Consider the following 24,905-nt stretch of genomic DNA (forward strand, 5'->3'; position numbering starts at 1 on the left):
TACATTGTCACTGACAGTGTTACTTGCAAGGATACGCAGACGAAAAAACAGTTGCGACGGACTTCTGTCACCTAATTCCTCTGCTTGTAGAAGCTTTTCCATACATTCAGCTTCAGGCTGGGGCAATTGCACAATAAAAGTATTCTTTATGGCAGCATATCGTTAGGTTTCTGGAGGCGTAGCGAGAATGTCTTAGACTTCTGCTGCAAGATCTTCTGTTAACACAGCTACCATGTAACTATATTTCGTTTCATCTACCGTAATATGTGCTTAGACGAATTGGCTCTCTAACTGCATGAACCAAAGCAATGGGTTACATTGCCAAAAGACGGTGGTTTGATCATAACCCTACTGATAATTCCATTACTTGAGGCTGGCTCAGTAGGCACTGGTGAGGAATTCAACTTCGTGATGAATTCAAAACCAACGCAGATGGCGCTGGAGTAACAGTCGTAGCTTTGACGTGGCGCAGGATGTGGAAGCTGGCACGGAAGTACTGTTATGCATGTCCACATCGGGCAGCACCAATTACACGTGGTTAACTCGTGAAAAGATTTATTTCCACAAATAAATTGATTGTACAAAAGTATGTGATTTGCTTGACATTCAGTGTCATAAACACAATGTGGTATGCAACGATGGAACTCTTGTATGGTCTTCACCACTGTGCCGCAGAATGTGTTTAGTGTGAGTCACTACAGGTTAAATGTTTGAAAGTCGAAATTCTGACAAAGCAGGGACACATCATACAGCCAATAAGAGAAGGAAAATGTTTTGCTGCTAAATTCAGTGATATGGCCCAAGTTTATCTTTAGTGCAATAAGGTACCTTGTCTAGTCAGAAATTTTGCCATTATTGTAGCCAGAAGTCGTAGTTGGAAAACAGTAAGCATGGTGATGCCAGACCGTCTAGTTGTCAGAGTTATTGCAAAAAGACAGCTTTGCATGAAAACAGTATTGATGATCGGTCTTCTTTAAAATTATAATGCTTAAGGCACGTGATCATTGTGTCACCAAACCCACCACTTCCAAAACTAGTTTAATGGGCTGAAAAATACATAACAGATTTTTGATTAGTGAAATATGATACTAAATATACCTCTACTAAAGAAACATATTGCATTTTAAGCATCTCATTATTATTTCATCATAAAGCCACGCTAACAAAATATACAGATTCTTCTAGGATATAAGTTCGAAGCGGAAGAAGAACAAGAGTCAATTGTACATGGTTTTCACATTTTTCAGAACGTTAGAAAAACGAAATTGGCAGAGATGGTAGAATATGCACAAGAGGTAAACTTTCTGCAATACAGTTAAGATTTTGATGTTGAGTCATAATCATTTGCTAGAAGAGTTCTCAGTTGGATGATCACTGGTAGCTTAATACAGCTTCTTTTCTACTGATGGTCTTTATTTTCTGTCTCTCTTCCTGTTTACACAGGGCTCTCAAAACCAGATTTCGTAAACCGGTTTGCCAACACTGCTTCTGGGTGATGGTCTAAACACTTCAAAATCGATTTAGGAAATCCACTTCTAAGTTGCCAGTTTTCCAATTCCGCAATTGATTTTCGCTCTAACGTAAACGCAACTGGTTCTGAAACGTCCTTGGCTGTCAAGTTTCGTTTTGTTTTTAAAAATTGTCTGCTAATGTGGACAGAGTAGCTTTTTGTACAGTAAAGGATAAGTAAAAATACACTGGTGTCCAAAATTAAAGCAACAAACGGAAATTTTGCAAGGTTGCGTTTATTTTGCCACAAAACAGTGCAAACAGGTGACAGTAAAGTAGGAACGACGTAAAGAACTCAGAATGTAAACAGATGCAACACGCATAACGGAAGACAAAAATGTTCTTTTTTTTTCCAACTTAAGGGATTTGCACACACATTCTGACAATTGGTTTATGTGTTCAGCATGGGGTGTTACCACCTCTGGCACCTGACAAAGATGGGGCATTCTGTGATTGATGTCATCGGTCTCATGTTGCGGCAATAACGCCCATTCTTCTTGCAGAGCTGCTCACATGTCTTAGAAAGTGGTTTGTGGTTGCTGACTTGATGCAACCTGTCTCCCAAGCGCATCTCATGCATGCTCTGTGGGATTCAAATCAGGAGAGCGAGCAAGCCATGCCATGCATGTAGTATCTTCGATTTCCAAGAAAACATCAACCACCCATGCTCTACAAGGTCGAGCATTGCTGTCCATCAGTACAAAGTCTAGGCCCACACCACCTCACAACAACCGCACATGAGGTCCCAAAATCTGATACCTGACAGCAGTTAAACCTTGCCAATTCATCCGTACAATTTCATGAAAAGGTGTTTGAACGGTCAACATAAATCCTGCCCACACCATTAGGGATCCTCCTCGATATTGGTCTCTTTCGACAATGTTTGGATTCCAAAATCGTGTTCCATGTTCTCTCCAATTGCGAACGCCTCCCGAATCACTCTCCAGACCAAATTTGGACTCACCTATGAAAAGAACATTGGCCCACTGTTCGACCATCCAGGTGGCATGTTGACGACTCCACTCTAGACGTTCCCTTCTGTGAAGACGCATCAGAGGTACACATACGGAAGGTCTCCAACAATAAAGGCTACTCTGCCGAAGCCTTCTGTACACCATTTGTCTCGACATAACACGTCCAGTGGATGCTGCAAGGTCAGATGCCAGTTGACATGAAGCACTAAGGCGGTACCATTGTGCCCTTATGGCCAAATAATGGTCCTTTCTTTTTCGTGTCACACATGGTCGGCCCTGCACTGGCCTGCGGGATACTGCTTCAGTCTGTATAAATTGTCGCTACATCCGAGAAAAATCAGAATTATTCACATTAAACCTTCAGGTCACATAGTTTGTGACTGTCCTGGTTCCATCCTTCTTATGGCCGTGCACCACAGAGTCTTCTGGGCGTCTTCTTTGTACCATACTGCTCCGTCTGTAGTTGTACACACAGCGTTTGTGGATGTGGGACTACCTGGCAAACGCTACTCCGTTTGTTAGGTACCCTGACATCATTGTTGACGTGGTTGTCCATTGACCAGAATGTCATCTTCTGTGGAGAACATGGTTGTGCGGACATCTGTTGACATTTTGTTTAATTACATTGTGAATTAGACACAAACGGGGAAATAGTGGTTTGTTGATTTAATTTTGGACACCAGTGTATCAGACTGAAACTGGTTACGCCTCTCTAATTGAAGAGAAATAGCGATTGTGCTCACTAAATAAAAAACTGTAACAGCTGTTTTCCAGGCGCCGTACTTATAACTGGGCTAGTAAATTCACTTCAGATCTTAAAATGTAAACACGACAGTGAAAAAGGTCTTCGAAATTCGGTTTTCGTCTTTCGGAAGATATGTCGCATGTAAACGTAGTGATGTAAACACTTCAAAATTGGCTCTGGAAATCCGCTTCTGGTTGACGGTTTTCCAATTCCGCCATCGATTTTCTCTCCCATGTAAACGCAACCGGTTTTAAAATGTGCTTGGGGTATCAGGTTTGTTTTGTTTTTAAGAATATTCGGCTAGTATGGACGGAGTGGATTTTTGAGCAGTGAAGGATAAAGAGAAATATTAGGCCGAAGCTGTTTCCACCTCGTGTAACTGAAGAGAAATAGCGATTGTGCTGACAGAATCAGAAACTGTAGCATCTGTTTTCCAGGAGCCGTATTTAACTGGGCTATAGAACATCCCCTTCAGCCCTTTACATGTAAACACTACAAATGAGACATCGATCTTCTATCACAAATTCTACACTTTTTTCCACAATTTTTAATTGTAGCCACGAAACTACGCCACTATAAAATTTGCAATGCGCTGGATTACGTTTTCAATGTTAAAAGAAAAAGTTGTTATATTTTTGTGAAAGCAGAGTTTACTACGACACCAAAGTATGCAAGCACCAAGTCGCAGTGGAGTAAAGTCGGCTGCGACCACGTAAGTACTTTCGTAGACGTCATCACACGTGGCCAATGAACTGAAAGCGTGGTCAACAGATGTGAATGGTAGTAGGCTGCATGTGACTGTTGATTGTGTGTGTATGGGTGTAGTTTGTGCGAGTGCAAGTTGCGTTGTGAGCTGGAGACAAGAAGAATAGTTACATTTGATTGAGACCTTAGATCACAGTTGACTTTAAAATGAGATTTGTGATATTATTATCGATTTTAACAGCAGTTGTCTGCAATGATGAGGAAGAAACGGGAGCACGATTACTCATATCAAAGCAGATTCTTAATAAGTATTTGGTAGAAGACATGGATATCGTAGTCAAGGTAATTATATTGCGAAACTGTATTGCTTCACGTCTACGCACATCGCTAAAGGAGTTTGTGAAATCTGATAACTGAATCGGCCTTTACTGTTACGGATTTGTTTCGTGTTGCTTAGTAAAGTCTGTGTAAAATTGCGAACTAAATTTTTCGTATTAGCATCACCCTTCGTTGAGAGGAGACAGTAATTCGTATTCTCTGAACATACTGTACAGGCTATAACAGTATTTATAACCTGAGAAATTGGCCAGTGTTTTAAAAAGTAATGTCGTAATTGCAGGCTGAGCATAAATAATATTAAGAAATTTAGCTCTCATTGATTTTAAGTACAGAGAGTTGTTTGTTTTAGCTTTCTTGTTATACACCTTTCCTCAGTCCACTTTCCTGAAGAGTCTACTTCGTAAAATCTGTGGAATATGAAAGGCTGTGATGCAGTGTTCATTACTGACATTCAAGCATACTGAATAAACTGCCTGCTGGGAGATGTCAAAGACTAAATAATAGCGAATCGAAGTTTTTAGAATGTTTCCTATCAATGAGGCACACAACTGATAACTGTGGCATATGTATGACTACTATGAAACATTGTAAGCTGTGATTTGAAGCTTATGTAGCAGTTGCTGAAGGTTATTTATTCATAAGTAATTGCGTCATGTTTACCTCATAAGTATTGTGTTATTCAAGACATAATTTTGGCTGACACCATAACTGTAGCTCTGCCACCATGTCAGAAAACTGTTTGAAATACACTATTTCAATGTTAGGGATGGTTAAGTGGTAAACAGTTGCTCTCATTTAGTGTGTCTACACTCCCTGTGATGATCATTTCATTTTCCAATAAATTGTTAAATCCCAAGTTTATTATACAGTATAAACAGAACGTATCCCAACAAATTTCTCTGTGCCAAACCTGAAGTTAGTTCTACGTCTGTGAAATCTCAAAGATAATGTGCTGATTCCTCCATACCAACTAATTATTAGCCACAAATTTCATTTGATACCTCATAAATTTGTGTATTCTGTTAATGTTGGTGTGCTGTTGAGTAAAACAGTCTGTTACTCAAAAAATACTGCGTCCACCTTACTGCCTTGAACTCTGGGTTTTAGGGTGCCACGAGGAGAAAAAGTGGAGTTGGAGTTTAGATGATGATCCCAGAATTCGTGCTTGTCGGAAAGTTAATTTTTTTCCATTTTAAAGTTTTATCATTGGGAGTACTATAATTTTATATGTATTGCTTAACATGTGGCAGCTGTCTGTATCACAATGCCTCACACCTTTCTTGGAATGACTTTAGATGCCATAGGAAGTTACACCACAACAGCCTAAATGGCATATCAGCATAATTGCTCTGGTGTACACGAGTTTTATCATGAGAGCTACCTCTCATAGGTCTGACAATGTAGTATGGTGGTGTTCAGCAACATATAGTACTTCAGATTTCAGTGGTGAATGTGTTAGATTCAAGATTCATCTTTTACATTATTAGAATGTACACTTTCCCTTAACAGATGATTACATTCAGCTGTGTGAAGACTCTGGTAGTTGGTTTTGGTGTGTCACTGAAATCTTCAAGAACCATCCTTTCATATGGATAGCTCCTTTTTTAATTGTTTCATTAATTTGCTTCCAAAAAGTGCCCATACAGACACTCGGACATGAGTGGTGTATTACAGGTAATTTTGACAATTCAGAGTATACATTGGTTTGTCATACCCTTAAATGAAGTTACATAGGTTTAACAAATGACAGTCCCTGACATTAATGCAAAAGATGAGAAAATTATTTACAAAGTGAGGATTACAGAAGCGTCCAATTCCACCTGTCTGCTTTGAGGCAGACGTCACCAATATGGCGGAAACAATCATTGTCAATGTCTCCAATATGGCACGTATGACGTCATTACATAAGCAAGACAACAAACACATCTCCCTCTTCAAAAATGTGATCAAACTAACGGGACCAGTGCGGGAAATTGGGGGTTTTTGGGTGGGGACAAACTAAATATAAACATGTACAGACACACACCATGATTCCAAACCACATGAAACATTACATAAAACACCAGAAAATTCTGCTACACGTACAATATCGACAGCAATTGATCACTTCCCTTCACCTACATAGCTCAACTGCAATTGTCGATACCACAAAATAAAAACCAACTACTCCAAAAATTATAATTACACCACAACTATAGATACCACAAAACCAACACCTAAAACAACAAAAATTTGAATCGGACACTTTGCTTGACATATGTAAGTCAACAGCAGCTCACTATACCAAACACATGCAATAAATAACACCGACCCAACAACACCCCACCGAACATCACAAAGCGCGAACAATAGACCCAAAAAATGGCTACTTACCACAAAAAAGTTCCGGCGGTACACACTAGATCAGCCACACACACAACTCGCGTATTCTGCTTGCATGCACTGCATTTCACTCTCTCAGCCACAAACCCAAAAAGTTGCAGAAACTTAATGACAGACAATATCCTGTCCCCCGCAGACGCACTATATTAAACTTACCTAACAAAAGAAATGACAAATTGAATTAAACGACTTGCTGTGCGATGTACAGCAAACTAATAACATCAGACGACAGCGCAATAACGTAAACACAACGGAAACTTAATTCTTAACTCGCTGAAACTAATTTCTGTTCTTCTATAACAGTCACGACTATGTGGCTACTGTCCTCCTCTGGAAACAACTGAGTGAGGCTTCCCAGTTACGTTTCATCTCTTGTGAAATGGAATCCTACAGTGAACCTTTCACTGAATGGAAACTACTTCTGGCCATTTCCTCTTCTCATATTTCAGCCCTTGGCCTCAATTCCATCCACAACCCATTTCTTCAGCGCCTCAGTATTTACCACCGCATTGGCCAGGTTTCCCCTACTTTTTCTGTATGTTTTGTCTGGACTTTTATACCATTTTGTTTCCCCTTTTCTTGCATCTTCTTCCCTTAGTGTTGTTCCCATTGTGTTGTGATCATGTGATGCGGGTATCAGGATTCGTTGGCAGCAGTGTCAGTGACCTGTTCTGAGTGTCTCTGGGTGCCCCCTGCACTCGTGTCTCCGCCCCCCCCCCCCCTTCTATGTTTTTTCTCTGCCATGATGTTCCTTCTGCCTGATTGTTTGCATGTTTTCCTTTCCCATTGACTGGGCTATGCTGTTGGTGTTATTCCTCTTTAGTTTGTGACACTTTGAATCATGGCACCAATAGCGTCACTGTTTGCTACTCCTCCCCTCCCCCAAAATCCATCGGTGACTGTCTAAGTGTTCTGCCAATAAAACCCAGTCTGTGGTTCATCTTTCCCACAAGATAGTCTTCCTAATTGTTCAAAGTTCATTCATAATTTTAATTCTTGGGTATTTAGTTGAATTGACAGCCTGTAGGTTTGTGTGATTTATCATGTAACCAAAATTTAACAGATTTAATTTCACACTCATGTGAATGACTTAACAATTTTTATTATTTTAGAGTCAATTTTTACTTTTCACACCATAAAGGGAAATACGGAAGCGTCCAATCTAACCCGTTGGCTTTGACCCACGACGTCACAAATATGGCAGAAACGACCATAAACGACAATTCCAATATGGCGGATATAAAAACGTTGCATACGTATCACAAACACGAAAACACACAGAAAAACAACACACACAAAGGTTTCACAAGAACAATCTGCTAACATTGATAGCAAAGATAATAATAAACAAGTGGTACTCAAGGCCAGGCAGGGGGGGGGATGCCCCCCCCCCCCCCCCCCCCCCCCCCCCCCCGCAAAAAAAAAACTCCCAACCTAACCTCGTATTCAGGGCTACGCTACAGATCAATGTGTAGGTCAATCAAAAGATAAAAAAAAGAAACAAATAAAAAAAAGAAAAAAAACAATACTGATTCATTAGACATAACGAGTAGCGACAAAACACATAGATCATAAAGATTGAACAATCTAATGGCAAACTGATAAAAGCCTCATAGACGACGTTAAAATAAAAAGTACAGTAAAAAGGTAAACTATATATTACAGGCCCTAAAACTCCTACTAAGGTAACGTCAGCGAGGCAACATCTACAAACACGCCACACTCACAAGCCAAACTCCGCGCCGTAATGACGTCACACACCACAACACCCTTACGTCACGGGTCAAAGCCGACGCATGAGATCGGATGTTTCTGTTGACCCCCATAAAGATATCTTGTCCAAATCATTTTGCAATTGGTTTTGACCTTCTGATGACTGTACTAGATGCTAAATGACAGCATCATCAGCAAACAATCTGGGAGGGCTGCTCAAACTGCTTCCTGAATAATTTACATAGATTAGAAGCAGCAAAGGGCCTATACCATTCCTTGGGAAACAACTTATACTTGAAGACTTTCTGCCAGTTACTGCAAACTGTGACCTTTCTGATAGGGAATCACAAATCCAGTCACACAATTGAGATGATGATCCATTGGCATGCAATTTGATTAGAAGCCACTTGTGAGGAGCACTGTCAAGTGTTCTGGAAATCCATAAATAACGGCACATTACTTAAAGTGAAATAAAGATCTCCTTGATACCAGTTTAAAACCCCCCATGGGGCTCGCCACTCTTTGGCGGGTTCATGCTTGGCTACCATGGGGCCACAGCCTTTGCAGCATTTTTTCCCTTTCATGCTGCATGTCTATCCTCTTGCTATTCTTTTCCCCTCCCTTGGGTAACATGTCTGGGGTGTTATTAGGAGTGTTCTGCATTGTCTGTTGCTTACTTAAGAACAGTCTCACCATTGTTTTTTGTCCCGTTTCCTTTCTTTGTTTCTCTTCTCCTCTCGTTCGCATCGACATTTGATGTTCCTCTTTTTCTTCTCCCTCCCTGTGCACTCCTAAAGGCCAACCTACGCGTCTGATGCATAACAGGGGACTGGGTAACATGTAATTCCCATCCCCGGGTTGGGTTTACAGGTACCCCCTGGTACAGGCCAGGCCCAGGGAAGGGTGATTGCCTGAGCTGTAACCTTCCCAAATTGTCGATTGGTCTCTGTCAGGTGTTTGGGAGGTGTGAACAATCGCCTAAGGCAGGTGTGCCCTCTTCTGAAGGGGCCCCCCAGTTGGGGAAGGAGCACGCCGTCGGACACACTGGCAATCATGGGGGATTTCCTCGCAATGAGTCAATCATCTTTACAATAAACGTCTACAAAATGTAAGCGTAAAGAGGCTAATGATTCAAAGATCCTTCCCACTGCACCATGGTTCCTCGTGGTCTCGCGTACTGAAGACGGTCAGTTCTTCGCCATGGTAAATCCGTTTATTATTCAGAGGGGTTTGGTGCAGTTGTCTGCCCTATGAAATCCTGCTCTCGTTTACGGAATGGCACTTTGCTTTTGAATACTACTTCTGATTCTCAAATACAAAAACTGCTTGCTGCCTCGCTTCTCCAAGGCTACCCTGTTTGTGTCGAGGCCTGTAGAACTTTGAATTCTTTCCGTGGTGTAATTTACACCAGGCTGCTCCACGGTCTAACCGAGCCTGAAATCTAATCTTACCTCTCTGATCAAGGTGTCATTGCCGCCCATCATGTAATGAAAAAGGTAGATTCCTCCTTAGTTCCCACCCACACTCTTCTGCTCACCTTTGATAGAATGGTGCTGCCGTCCAAGATCAAAGCAGGCTATGAATTTATCACAGTCTGGGCGTACATTGTGAACCCGATGTGCTGCTACCACTGTCTTCATTTCAACCACACTAGAACATCTTGTTGACACCCAGGAAAATCTGTAACCTGTGGTAGGGATGTGTCAGCCTCCTCCTCCCCACTGTGTCAGCTGCAATGGCGGCCATGCCGCCGCCTCTCAGGATTGTCCCATGTATCTTGATGAGCGGGCTGTCCAAGAGATCCAGATAAAGGAAAGAGTGCCTTGCCCAGTCGCGTGCAAGTTACTGGATAGTTCTGTTCTTGCTACCCCTCGCTCCATGAAAGACATGGCCTCGCAGACATGCGACCTCAAATTCAGCTGTGAGGTTGTGAAATCGCCCAGTGTCAAGGTAGCATTGCCATCCCCCTGCCCAGCTGTGCAATAAACTGTCACTCTCGCCTCAAGGGGCGAAACCACCAGCTACACAACCGGTATGTCGGAAAGGACAGGAGGAGTACTCCCGTGTAGACTTCCTCCGTCCCTCCAGCCAAACAACAGAGTCTTCCTCTAACTGGAATGGCTCGACGAAGTCGATAAAGGGCAAATGATCTTCTCCTTCGGAAACTCAAAGATCCTCTTAGACGTTGTTTACGGCTGCTCTTAGCATCACAGCATCCCCTTGTACTCTGCCTCCAGGAAACAAAATTGCACGCTCAAGACTGTGTTGAGCTTTCACATTACTTACCGATTCGTTTTGACCGTCCCCCTGAGGTCAACATCCCATCTTATGGGGAGTGTCATGCTGCTCTTGTGGAATGATTCATAGTAAACCAATCTCCCTGACTACCCATCTTCAAGCTGTTGCAGTTTGGCTTTTTCTTCCCCACCTGACTTTTTCCCTCTGTATCATTTGTGTCCCTCCGTCATACGATGTCACCTCCCCCATTTTTGTTACTCAGTGACTTTCATGTGCATCATCCCCTTTGGAGTTCTCCCAGGACCTGTCAGAGAGGTGCCCTCTTGGCTGACAACCAACTTAATCTCTTCTGCCATAACACTGGAGCACCAACTTTCCTTTCTGACTCCTCACACACTTATTCCCATTTGGACCTATCCATTTGCACAGCCCAGCTTGCCCATCGTATTAAGTAATCCATTCTTTCTGACAGCTACTCAAGCGACCATTTCCCGTGTGCTATCCGTTTGCTGACTCCCACCCCATCCGCGTGCTCGCCCAGATGGCAGCTTACTAAGGCTGACTGGCAGCTTTACTCCTTCCTGGCAACCTTCGAAGAACAAGATTTCCCCAGTTGTGATGGCCAGGTGGAGTGCCTCACAAATGTTATCCTTACTGCTGCAGAATGTTCCATTCCTTGCACTTCCTCTTTACTAGGTGGACTGAGGCAAGCCGTGACACAATTCGTGCATGGAGACGTGCTTTCCGCATTTTTAACCATCATCCTATGAGGGCAAACTGCACTCATTATAAACAGGTGAGTGCAGCATGTTGTCACGTTCTTCGGTGTAATAAAAGAGCTAGCTGGGTTTCATTCACTCATTCTTTTAACAGTTCCACCCCTTCCTCTGTCGTGTGGGCCAACCTCCAACAGCTCTCTGGGACCAAGTTCCATTCCCCAACTTCCTGCCTGACAGTTGCAGACGATGTTATTGTGGACCCTATTGTTGCTCCAACATCTTGGGCCACCATTTTGCAGAAGTTTCGAGCTCTTTCCTCTATCACCCTGCCTTCCTCCATCGGAAGTGAGTGGAGGAGGCACAGGCAACACCCTTGTCTTCTCGGAATTGAGTGCTACAATGCCGCCTTGACTATGAGGGAGCTAGATAATGCTTTCAGTTCATCTCGATCCTCCACCCCAGGGTCAGACACCATCCGCATACAGATGTTGCAGCACCTTTCTCTTGCGGGTAAGCACTTCCTGCTTACCACATATAACTGCATCTGGACAGAGGGCACATTTCTTGGCCGCTGGCATAAAGCCACTGTCATACCCACATCTAAGCCTGGTAAGGACAAAAACCTTCCTGCTAGCTACCACCCTCTCTCTCTTACCAGCTGTTTGCAAGGTGGTGAAACATATGATTCATGCCCGGCTGGTATGGTGGCTCGAGTCTCGCAATTTACTGACATTCTGTAGTTGACCATCTCGTTACTTTGTCCACCCATGTCATGAATGGTCTTTTGCAGAAACCCCAGACTGTGGCCATGTTTTTCAGTTTGGAGAAGGCATACAACACCTGCTGGAGAACTGGTATCCTCCATACTCTTTACAAGTGGGGCTTCCGTGGCCACTTGCCTCGTTTCCTTCGGGCATTTTTAAAAGGCAGAGTTTACAAGTTGCGTGTGGGTACTACCTTGTCGGACACCTTTATCCAGGAAAACGGTGTGCCTCATGGGTCCATCCTGAGTGTCGTCCTCTTTGCTATCGCCATTAACCCTATAATGGCCTGTCTCCTGCTGGCATCTCCAGCTCCCTCTTTGTTGATGATTTTGCCATCTATTGCAGTTCTCCACGGACCTGTCTCACTGAGCGACATCTTCAGTGATGTCTTGATCGTCTTTACTGCTGGAGCATCAACAATGGCTTTCAATTTTCCACTGACAAAACTGTTCGTATGAATTTCTGGCGACCCAAGTGGTTTCTCCCACCAACTTTACATTTTGGGCCTCTTTCCCTTCTATTCGTTGAAAGTACAAAAGTTCTGGGGCTCATGCTGAATAGGAAACACTCTTGGTCTTCCCATGTGTCTTAACTGGCAGCCCGCTGTACACAGTTCCTCAGTGTTCTCAATTGTACTTTCTGGGGTGCTGATTGAACCACTCTCTTTAGTTTGTACTGGTCCCTTGTCCGTTCGAAACTTGACTGTGTGCTTTGTTTATGCTTCTGCATGCCCATCCCTCCTACGCTGTCTGAACACTATCCACCATCATGGCATCCATTGGGTCAAGGGCGCCTTTTACACTATCCTGGTTGAGAGTCTGTATGCTGAAGCTGCTGAGCCACCACTGTCCTACTGCCGTGACTTTCTCCTCAGTAGGTATGCATATTTTGCCACCCATCCTGTGTCTTCGTTGGTGATTCCTTTGATCGTCAGTATGGGGTGTGTCCCTCTTCTCTGTTGCTATGGCGGCTTATCTTCACACTACCTGCAACTTCCCTGGTGGGTATGAACCCTTCACCACCTTGGCTTCTTAACCTTGGCCTTCATTCACTTTCTGAGGACACTACTCCAGCCTAAGTCTACCACCTTCATTTTCATGACCTTCACACATGGACCTTCATGATAGTCCCTTTGTATACATTGATGGCTCTCGGACTGACTGTGGGGTTGGTTGTGCGTTCGTCATTGGCAACTGTATCCTTCGATGTCGGCTTCCAGCACCATACAGTATTTACAGCCGAGCTCTTTGCCATGTATGAGGCCACAGAGTACATCTGGCGAAACATTTTCAATTGCGTCCTCTGCTCGGACTCGCTCAGCACCCTTCAAAGTCTGTGTGCGCTGTACACCTCTCGTCCCTTATTGCAGTGGGTCCAGGAAAACTGTCACTTGCTCACTCTTGGTGGAGCCAGTGTGATGTTTCTGTGGGTACCTGGTCATGTCGGTCTGCCAGGAAATGAGGCTGCTGCTAAGGCTGCAGTCCTCGTACCTCAGCCCGCGAGTGCCTATATTCCCTCCGATCTATGTTGCTGTCTGTCAGACGGTGGTGTCCCTTTGGCATCGCCAATGGTCCTCCCTTCACGGGAATAAGCTCCAGCTTATTAAGCATCTCCCAGCAGCTTGGATGACCACCTCTCAGCCCTCCCACCCAGAGGTCATATTACCAGGCTGTGTATTGCGCTCTGCCCTTTTAGCCATTGCTAAGTGGTGCTACCCCATCACTTTGTACACATTGTGCTTAAGTTTTAACTGTCCGCCACTTCCTGATGGAATGCCCATTTTTTTAACCGTTTGTTCCCTCTTAGGTTTGCCATCTGATTTATTGGCCGTTTTTGCAAATGACACGCAGGCCAAAGCAATATGGCGAAGGCCATTTAATTTTTAGTTTTGGACCTCTGTTACTGTATGGTGCCTTTTTAGCCCATTTTCTACATGCTTGTTTTTAGATGTCTTCTATTATGTCAATTGGGACTGACCTATAGTCATTTTTTAACTCCTCTTTGTCTTCGTGTTCTATAGTTTCGACTTGGCCGCGTATGACCCCAGTTCTTTTTTGCGCCCTAAAACAAAACAAAACCAAACCACCTTAAAACTGTTATCAGTAATTAGAGATAGATTGCAGAATGATATAGAAATAGCAGAGCAGTAGCAAGAATTTGTGAAAAAACTGGAGCACAGTAGATGCTTTGCTTTCACTTTGACAGATGTAGAGAAGTCTATAGAATTTAATAACAGCCTATCGCTGTTACATTGGCTTGGCAAAAGCTTTTGATAGGATAGAAAAAACTGACGAGAGTACCAATGGTTTTGGTGAAAATCATGGAAGATATACAAGAGTTGTAACATAAATAGTGGCAACTATTTATTCACAACCGATACAAAAGAGTTACATGTTTTCACCTGTTACTGTCCTTCAAAGTAGTCACCAGCATTGTGTAGAACCCGTTGCCAGCGATGTGGAAGGCGTAGTATACTGTTAGCAGAGCCTGTTCTGTTGAGGGTGCGAATGGAGGGGTCTACTGCCTGCCGAATCTCTGGAACTGTTCTGAAGCGAATGCCATGAAGTGGTTTCTTCATCTTTGGAATCAAATCAAAGTCACAAGGACTTAAGTCTGGGGAGTGTGGTGGATGGTACAGTACTTCAGAGTACCATTGACCGAACAGAGCAGCCACAGCTTGTGCTGTATGTTCTGCGCATTGTCGTGCAAAATCATGGGTGGGTTGCTGTCAATGCACAGTATTACTATTTGTTTTTGGGGCATCACCTGTGATCTGCTTTGCGAAAGAAGCGGCAACACTTGTGACATTGTTTTGATTCCAAAGATGACGGGACCACTTCGTGGCATTCACTTGAGTACTGTTCCAGAGATTAGACAGGCAGTAGACTGTTCCATTTGCACCATCAACAGAACAGGCTCTGCTAACTGTATACTATGCCTTCCACATCGCAGGCAATGAGCTCTACACAACATTGGTGACTACTTTGAAGGACAGTAACAGGTGCAAACATGTAACTCATATGCATTGGTTGTGAATAAATAGTTGCCACTATTTAAGCTCCTACTGTCGTATATAAAGGTAGTCAAACAAGAATTAAAACACGTGGATTCACCAGTAAAGTTATACTAGATAGAGGAATTTGACAAGGACTCATTAAGCCTGGACTGCTGTTCTGCTTAGTAAAGGATCACATATTGATACTGTAAGAAAGGAACTGGGTTGTAAAATGGGAAATAGTTATAAATATATGATACTGCTGCTGCTGATGTACCAATAGCAAGTGAGGTTAATTTACAAAGGTTGCTTTACCAATTTAATAAAACAGCTAAGCTGTATACCATGGAAATCTCATCTTGTTAGACGTATGGTAATATCAAAAACACCTGTAAGATATAAATTAGCAGTAGATGGTGTCAGTTGAACAAGTGATGAGCTTTAATTATCTAGGGCCTGTTATCACTGACTCTAAAGATTTAACCATGGAAGTAAAAAATGGTGACAGAAGTAACCAGATGCCTGCAAAATACTGTACGGAGAAACAAATTTGACAACTGAGAGAAAAATACAGAAAACAATGGTGCATCCTGTTAAGACAATAGCAGTTGAAGACAGATCCAAGAAGTAACAATGTTAGACAAAAGAGCAAATGTATCAATAAGGGAACAGCATGAAATAAAAGATATAAATAAATGGATGAAGACAAGAAAAAGAAATTTAAATGACCTTGTGGAAAAGATGGATTCCAGAAGACTAGTTAAAATTTGTAAATATGGATGATAATCCAAGAGATGGGACACAGTTTGTCAGATACATCTGTGCAATGAGGCAGACAAACAGGGGCAACCCGAGTCAGCAGAAAAAGAATGAAGAGCTAGTTGTATTTCAGAACAGTAATAGCTTCTGAATCCATGCTGTGTCATAGATTGTTGTCTTAGAGGTAACTCATAATGTTAGAGCACAGCATATGTTCCAAAATCCTAATGCACATCAAAATCAGTGACATGCATCTGTTGTTCAGTTGATGACTACTCTTTCTTTTCTTGGTTATTGATGAGCCCTGTGCAACATTTCTGTCTTTTGGTACATATCGTTTGTTGAGTGAGCAGTTGTACACAATTGTGAGGTGTGGTGTTATTATACAAAGGTAGCTTGAAAGGTTGTTGGACTGGAATAGAAACAAACAATTTACCTCATGGAAACTTTAGTGTAGTCTGTCTGTTTGCTAATGCACTAGTTCAGCAAAAGTTCCAATGTGTTGATCCCATCTCAAAAACTAAATTCCTCTGTGACTGCAAAATAAACATCAACTTTGACTGCCAGTTATTCATTTGAATATAATCTCTACCAAGGAAAGTTTTTAGTTCGGGTAAGAGATGGAAGTCTCATGGAGCCAAATCAGTGAATTGGGTGTGTGTGACAACACATTGTATGTATATTAATTCATGTATTTTTGCCATGGCAATGACATTTGTGGTTGGGTGTGTGATGTCTTGATGGATGGTGATTTTCTTCCTTGCCAAACCGGGTGTTTCTTCACATATCTATTTCTGTAGTTGATCGAGGAGGTTAGTTTAGTATTGCCTTGTAATTGTTTGACCAGTGGGAAGATTATCAGGAGAATCCATTTCACTTCCTGGTTGGCACCAAGCCCCTTCTGGCCCACCATACTGCCTTTCTTTGCTGGTGGTGAATCAACATTTCCACTGCTGTGAATGTTGTCTGACTATGGGGTGTAGTAGTGGACCCCAGTTTCATCTGGGATCACAAACTGATGCAAAAAATCTTGTTGATTGCACTGAAAATGGGTCAAACATTGTTTAGACATTTCCCATCTGCTGCTTTCTGGTCCTACATTAAAATTTGTGTCGCTCACATAGCAGGTACTTTTCTCATATCCAATTCCAATATGATATACCCATTCTGATGACATCCTTACAGCTTCAGCAATTTCTCACACTTTGTCGACAATCCTCAATGACCATTTTGTGCACTTTTGCAATTATTTCTGCATCTCAAGTTTAAAGTCGTTTGCCCTCTTGGCAGCAGTTGACCATGAAGGAGCAGACTTCTCCTGTGTGTTCTGAAAATTGGCATGAACGTCCTTTCATAACTTTCTATACGAAGTATGGTACTTAATCACTGCTCAAATCTCAGTTTTTTCCCGTCTTCATTAATCACTACACAGGAGCAACAGACGTGTGCATCGCAGATATCTACCTGAAGCACAGATGTCACATGTTTACTTGTAAAGGACGGCCTATTATTACACTGGAAGCGTGTTGTGCTAGTGCTGAAATCTGGTGGTGATTGCGCAAACTTTTCAAACTGCCCTTCTGTCAGCACACTTTGAAAGGAACCTAGTTAGTATTCAATCTGGACTAGAAGAGTTGTTTTTATTAAGTGATTCAAGTTGCTTCATTATACCAATGATATTGACTAAGATACTGATGTTGGCAGTTGTTTCTAATTCAAATCCTGGAAAATTTACTCCATCTTCTTTAGTGAAAGAATTTTGGAAAACTCCACTTTAGTGGCATTGTCATTGTACCTGGCTCCTGTGGCAATATGATGGTTTTGTGTAGGAATGTTGTCATTATAGACACCATAAAACGCTAAAAATCTGAATATTAGACCAAGGTGGGGAAAACAGAGGTTTTCATTTGGTATGTGAATATCACTATGGAGTCCGCAACAAAGAAAATTTGTCATAGTAAATTTGTTTTCACCAACTTGCAACCAAAATACCTTATTCCTTGTGATCTAGATCTCCAATATATGTCACATACCTCTCACCCCACCCCACCACAGGGAAGGGGTGTTAGGGCATAACAGCAGTGTCATGCTCGATACAGTTACATGATAGTTAAAGATTAATTTTTGTGGTGTTCTTATTCATTTGTGTTTGTGCATGCTGTTCATGCTGTTAAAATAATTTACATATTTTTGCAGTACACCTTGTACAATGTTGGTACAAGTGCAGCACTGGGCATCCAGCTGACTGACAATAGCTTTCATCCAGACTCTTTTGCTGTCGTTGGTGGTCAGCTGAGTATCAAGCTGGACAGAATTGCACCAGGCACTAATGTGTCACATGTTGTGGTTGTGAGACCAAAGAAATTTGGATACTTCAATTTTACAGCTGCTGAAGTTAATTACTTGCCATCGGAAGACATCTCAGAAGTAAGCAGATTGCACTTTCATTTTGTACCACCCAGTAATTTTTAGTTACAGTGTTCCATCCTGAACTGGTAAACTCAGTTACTGAGTCAGGCTCAGCTACTATAACAGTTAATTGTGTTAGAAATTGTTCAGATTGTTGGTAAAAAATTTGGTTTGCTGAGTTTTTTGATTGAATTCATTGGTTGCTTTTCGTAAATGCAATATAGTTGAGAATTCTAATTTGTTCATGCATGTTTTAAGAGGCATCGATTGCAATGTTAAATGCTTTGTTGTAATTTCTTGTATAAACAAATAAGAAATGATATTGCATGTTTGGCATTCTGAACTTATCTGTTGTAACTGTTGTTGAAACTGTCATATCTGTAGTATTAATTGGTGATCTGTCATTAATTAATTTACATTAACAGTTGCAGGTTGCTGCAACAAGTGAACCTGGTGAGGGACTGATAATCCCCTTCAAGGATTATGATAAGAAGTTCTCACCCCATGTTGTAAGTGTTCATAATATTTACTAACTAAAATACTGGTTGAATTGACTTCTCTCTCTCTCTCTCTCTCTCTCTCTCTCTCTCTCTCTCTCTCGCACAAATATAAATTTGAGAACTGCCTTTGTTGTTGCAGTTGGACTGGGGAGCATTTGCCGTTATGACCATGCCATCACTGGCTATTCCTTTCCTTCTGTGGTACTCGAGTAAGTCAAAATATGAGAAGCTGACCAAGACAAAGAAGGAGAAAGGAGTGAAGGAGTAACTGTTCAATCACCGTTGTCTGCAGTCAAACAGAATTTTGATAATAAAATTAATTTATAAGACTGAAAATGTTTTATTTTTTTGAAAGGAAAACCTATGTATTTACAGTAACAGCATTGAATTATATCTTTCCAGTGTAACTCCTATTGAAGTTTATCGGTAACATCCTAAGAAAGTCTCCAAAGATAGATCCTGGACCAACAAATACTTTAGATTTGGACCCTCTATTGACACCATACTCACTGCCCCCAGTTCTAACAAAGCTTGAAAGAAACTCTTAGCTCAATTAATATGTTTCACAATCTTTGTCATCATCCAACAATTTATTGGGATGATTACCGTAAGTGGTACGCATGACACAAGTCTGTCTGATAAAAGTACATTTAATCTAATGGCTACAAATTGATGTGGCTGTGTATAGCATTTCCACATAGAATCTGGTATCTGTTGTAGGTACAATGATTACCAAAGTATGAACGACAACTAAAACAAGTAGAAGAAACAGCTAACTAGATAGAGCCAAAAGTAACACATTTCAAGGAGGAAACTAGAATTATGTAATTCTTAAGCAGTGTCATTCCATGTCAAATCATCACACTTTAAATAAAAATTTTACCTCTTCCTGAAATATGGTCATGTAAACATTTTGAAAACTGGCCAAAAATGTGTAAACGGACTTTTTTAAAATTGCCCTAGGAGCTGCCCTAATTGAGCTAGAGAACTGGGAAAGGTGTCATTTTTCAGCATTTTTCATTCTCTTTCCAGTGATAGACAAAAAAACATAACTTCTAATTAATAACCTTTTCAAAATGGTAATTAATATTTTGATTTAATTTTTTTACAAAAAGTACATAATTGAAAATTTTCAAAATATTTCCATAACTACTTCATACTGTTGTAAATCACATGGCACAATATAAATGTGGGATGATGATGGGTTCATTGTTAAAAAAAAAATTATTCCGGACTCTTTTGACTAACGGCCCTAGTTTGACCAAACTGACCTTTAAGATAGTAAGTCAGTAGAGGACCAGGTAGGGCTTGATGTCTGTACAGTAATTCAGAGACTGGAGCCATTGTTGAGATGATGTAGTCTGCATTGTTACCTTCGAAGACTTTGTGTGCCTACACCATTATTGTCCACTGTGGTTTTAGTGCAAATCAATTGTTACCTCTGTGTTGACCAGTCTGTATCTATTATATTTAATAGTTAATTTTCAAGTGAATCTATACATTGGACAGTTTATAAGTGGTTTTTGTATAGATATGGAACCAAGTAAAAAGTGCAGTGCTGTAAGAGTGCAGTGTTGTAATCCATTGAAGAAGTCAAATCATTTTATTAGAGACAGAAAAAAACTGAGAAATGTCGCAACATGGATGCCCAAATTATTTCCTCAAATACCAAGTGGTGCCAAGATTTGTGATAAATGTAGGAAAGATGTAACCAAATTGAAAAATACACCAGAGCCCATCAGTGATGAAAGTGTTGAACAAGAATCTTCTTGATCAGAGATAATCATCAGAGACAGAGACCCTGACTTCACTCCAACTTCAGTAGCTGTTAAACATTTAACACAACACTTAAAGAACTAGGTGCGTCCCCAGTTGACGAGAGAAAACTAACATCTAGGCGTTAAGCCAAATCAAAAGTGAAGAAAATCTCATCAATGACACACAAACTTTTTGTTGCTCCTGAAACTTCATCAGATACTGATACTGATGAATCCGTTCTTGAAAATCTTAAAAGAAACTTTAAAAATTCTATAAGTAGAGCAAGAAACTAATGATTCTTACAAGTTTACCTGAAAAGTGGAGTGTCAGGAAAACAATGAGGGAATTTAATGCTCCTAATTATATTGTTCGGCAGTCCAAAAAAATTTTGAAAGAGAAAGGATTCATGGAAGGTTCAAACCCAAAACCAGGGAAGTGTTTACCAACAGAAACTGTCAAAACTGTACACTCTTTGACATAAAACTTGACCGGCGGCCGCCGCTGCAGAGGCTAAGTCCGCGCCGATCGCGACATGGGACAAATAAACTGGCCAACTCGCTAATTCTCTAAGTCCGGCAATCTGCACAATCTGGCAACACTGTAGACTGCACCACTTCCTCGAGGAAGTCTTGTCCCATATAAGAGAAACCATACAGTGTATACACCTGTGGTACAGCGGTACCGTGCGTTGTTTGTCTACAAAGTCTGTGGATCGAAACTAGTTGGCGCAAAAAAAATTTTATAGCCTCTTCCAACTGAATGCTGAAGACATGAATCTAATGGTAATGCAGATTCAATCTATTTCACTTTCTATAACACCGGTAACAAACTTTTATCCAGTAACCATTTTGCGGAAGATTTCTTGCAGAGTGTCCTCTGAACGTCGCACATGGCAAAGCTCCAGGATCCATTAGCTGGCTATTGGCAGCGGCCGTGGCAACAGCAGCGACGCAGCACTCCCCCGTTCTTTATCGGAAGCGCCTGCTACCGCTCATCGCTTTTGATAATTCAAACGCTTTATTATTATTAAATGTTGCTCGATAAAAGATTTTTACGATTTCCATTCACGCTCGAAAGCAACATAGACCGACGCCCTGATTAGTAGATGGGTACTGTATTACATTAAAAAATGTTCAAATGTGTGTGAAATCTTATGGGACTTAGCTGCTAAAGTTCATCAGTCCCTAAGCTTACACACTACTTAACCTAAATTATCCTAAGGACAAACACACACACCCGTGCCGGAGGGAGGACTCGAACCTCCACCGGGACCGGCCGCACAGTCCAAGACTGTATTACATTAATCGGCAAGAGCTGCGTATGGTCCGAAATTAGACAGACTTAGACGAAATTAAACCACCTCACTACATTCGATGAATATATAAATGCTTCATACCTCTTTCTTTTCCTTTCAAAGTCCATTATTTGTGCAACTTTTGGCCAATATTCGGATGTTTTCGTCAAGCCAGAGTGAGCTTCTGTGGTGTAAAGAGTATTACAGTTTTTGTTTCATTCCTTATGGTAAGTCTATGTGATAAACTGTGTGAATACCTTGCAATGCATGCTCTGTAGCAGTGCAGGAACACTGCACATTTGGAGTTCCATATATGGATTCAGGAAGTATTTAACGTTGATTGGAAGTGATAGTTAAGGTCATCAGGTTTAAACCAGAAAAAGTTATCGATTTTGAGGTTTCATAGAATGGAAAGGAATTGCTAACGCAGGTGCCAGCAAACGTCTACAGTTAAATGCTATTGCAAAATTTAGAAGAGAGGAACTGTATTTATCTACATGTTCACTTCATAAACAACCTCCTGACATGTTAGACCTATATGACGAACAAAGCTCAAATTCGAATTGTTGACATTAGGTCTGAATCTTTTCGGAAACTATTTTACAGTGAAGCACCTTGGCACTTGCAAAACAGACATTCATGATATTAACATAATTTACTAAGTCGAAATTGCAAGAATATTTATGTGTAAAGGCATTCGTCTGATTTATCAGTTTGCAACTCCATTAGTTAAAACGGAAAATAAAACGTGTTCACCGAGACTGGAACTGCCATTTCATATAGCACCAGCATCGCAACGCATAAGGGAATCGTTGAGCTAACGACACACTGGCGGCAACAGGCGGACTATAGTCATTGCGATATTGACTGAGCCTCAAAACGCAACATTAAACACACAAACAGGTGTTACTTATGTGAAGAATGCCGTTCTTGGAGTCCAAAAATTAAATATACTTTCTAAGTGTCTCATCTTACAGTGGATTATATCGTATGAGTCTTCGATGTGAAAAACGAATTCCAAGTGAATTTAGCGACGTAATGTCGGGCTACACCCGGAAGTAAATGCACTCTCACAGTGTTGACAAATACTTGCAACGACGCTGCCAATTCTCAGCTCTCTTACGAGACAGCTCTTTAGCGAAATGCTTGTCGTGATTGTCCGGTACGGTTCTTCAGAGGGGAGACGCGCGCACGTTTGGTTTTTATGCGGCGTTCTCCCCTGATAGTTTCTGACGTCACCTTGTGGGCTATGTATACATTTGAGGCATTCAGTTATCATTAATCCAGAATTAATTTTCAGCTTCCGGCGTGGAAGATGGCTGTTGACGCCGACATTATATCATTACAACGCAGGGAAAGCAAAACGGATGATTCAGTGTTTCTCATTCAGCATAAAGCATGTGAGATAATTTTCCGTAGCGTTCATAATCATCTCTAAATACAAACGAAGTAAAAATAAATCGAAAGCTTATTTTAATTGAATATAATGTAAGATATCAAACGCTTTGCACCTCGATGTCGAATGTGTCCACGTGCAATCTTTTGCAGCATACATATAGAATGTCATGATTACCACGAGTCTTAATAAATATGTTAGTTGGAATGGAAGCAAGAAGAGACGCAGTCAACAAATATTCTATCCCACATGGCATTCATTTCATTTGAGATTTAAGAAGAAGTAAAGCGGGATATTACTGTCGTTACCACGAAAGATATGCCGCATATTTGGACAAAGAGGAAGTCTGTGTCTTCACACGTTTCCTCCTTGAAATGTGTATGCTCTATTATATACTAAGTAGCCTGATCATTGTTTCCGTGATGTTATCCTCTGGTTTGGCCCCTAAACGATTAACAGATTCCAAATGCATGTTTCTGCATGAAAGTAGTTGTTCGAACCCTTCCTGAGTTGTTTTTTGTGTATTGCTTGGAATTCATTAAGCAGACCCCCTCGATGGTTAGGTTTCCAAACTAAACCGTTTTTTATCCACTGGCATAATTTATTCAGACAGCATCAGCACAAGACATCAAACAAAGCCTTTCATTTACAGATGCAACACTCTAACCAGCAGCTGACCCAAGAGTAATTCACAGTCATGGTCCGAAATTAGCAGCTCTCTGCTACTGTGGCATAGTCTGTACTACATTTTTGATTCCGCAGCACCAGTTTATCTGGTAACACTGTTAAATCAACAGGAGTAGTTGCAGAGTTGTGCCAGCGTATCTGCCCTCCTGACATCTTCATGTATTTCACTTCTCCTGAAGCGTTGATCACGAGATGCCAAAGTAAATGAGTGTATTCTGCATGATGTAACATTCATTATTCGCTTCTTTCATAGCCACTCTTCATGTGCATCGATACCGAATAGGGATGTGCAAACTCTTGCTTGTGAGGGAATGACAATAATAATCGTAACAAGAACAAGCAAGTAATGAATGAAGTTTATTGCAATGGAGAACGAGTATAGCTGTGAAAATAAAAATCTATAAAAATAGGCTGATCGTTGAGCTGTCACAGTGCAAATATCTTCTTTGCATTTTGTTACTGAATATAGTTCTGGATGTTTGCAGAGAAAAAGGAAAATTCGCTACTTCTCACTGGTGTAATACAGGGTGATTCAAAAAGAATACCACAACTTCAGGAATTTAAAACTCTGCAACGACAAAAGGCAGAGCTAAGCACTATCTGTCGGCGAATTAAGGGAGCTATAAAGTTTCATTTAGTTGTACATTTGTTCGCTTGAGGCGCTGTTGACTAGGCGTCAGCGTCAGTTGATGCTAAGATGGCGACCACTCAACAGAAAGCTTTTTGTGTTATTGAGTACGGCAGAAGTGAATCGACGACAGTTGTTCAGCGTGCATTTAGAACGAAGTAAGGTGTTAAACCTCCTGATAGGTGGTGTATTAAACGTTGGTATAAACAGTTTACAGAGAATGGGTGTTTGTGCAAAGGGAAAAGTTCTGGACGGCCGAGAACGAGTGATGAAAATGTAGCACGCATCCAGCAAGCATTTGTTCGCAGCCCAGGAAAATCGACTCGCAGAGCTAGCAGAGAGCTGCAAATTCCACAATCAACTGTGTGGAGAGTCCTACGAAAAAGGTTAG

General features: G+C 41.3%; 1 protein-coding gene across 1 annotated transcript; it reads left to right on the forward strand.

Annotated features, from left to right (window-relative positions):
* The first annotated feature begins 3,950 nt into the window (after positions 1-3,950).
* LOC126191475 (translocon-associated protein subunit beta) lies at positions 3,951-19,087 on the forward strand. Its single transcript, XM_049932357.1, has 4 exons — positions 3,951-4,275; positions 18,039-18,269; positions 18,677-18,760; positions 18,891-19,087. The coding sequence occupies exons 1-4, from the start codon at positions 4,141-4,143 to the stop codon at positions 19,017-19,019; spliced, it is 579 nt and encodes a 192-aa protein (XP_049788314.1). The 5' UTR covers positions 3,951-4,140; the 3' UTR covers positions 19,020-19,087.
* The last annotated feature ends 5,818 nt before the right edge of the window (positions 19,088-24,905 follow it).

Source organism: Schistocerca cancellata, chromosome 6 (assembly GCF_023864275.1).
Source record: "Schistocerca cancellata isolate TAMUIC-IGC-003103 chromosome 6, iqSchCanc2.1, whole genome shotgun sequence".
NCBI classification, from domain to species: Eukaryota; Metazoa; Arthropoda; class Insecta; order Orthoptera; family Acrididae; genus Schistocerca; species Schistocerca cancellata.

Excerpts from the sequence above, each read along its gene's own strand:
- LOC126191475 (XM_049932357.1), top strand. The coding sequence starts at position 4,141 with ATGAGATTTGTGATATTATTATCGATTTTAACAGCAGTTGTCTGCAAT. Across the intron at positions 18,270-18,676 it reads CATCGGAAGACATCTCAGAA|TTGCAGGTTGCTGCAACAAG; the intron begins GTAAGCAGATTG and ends TTACATTAACAG. Across the intron at positions 18,761-18,890 it reads AGAAGTTCTCACCCCATGTT|TTGGACTGGGGAGCATTTGC; the intron begins GTAAGTGTTCAT and ends TTGTTGTTGCAG.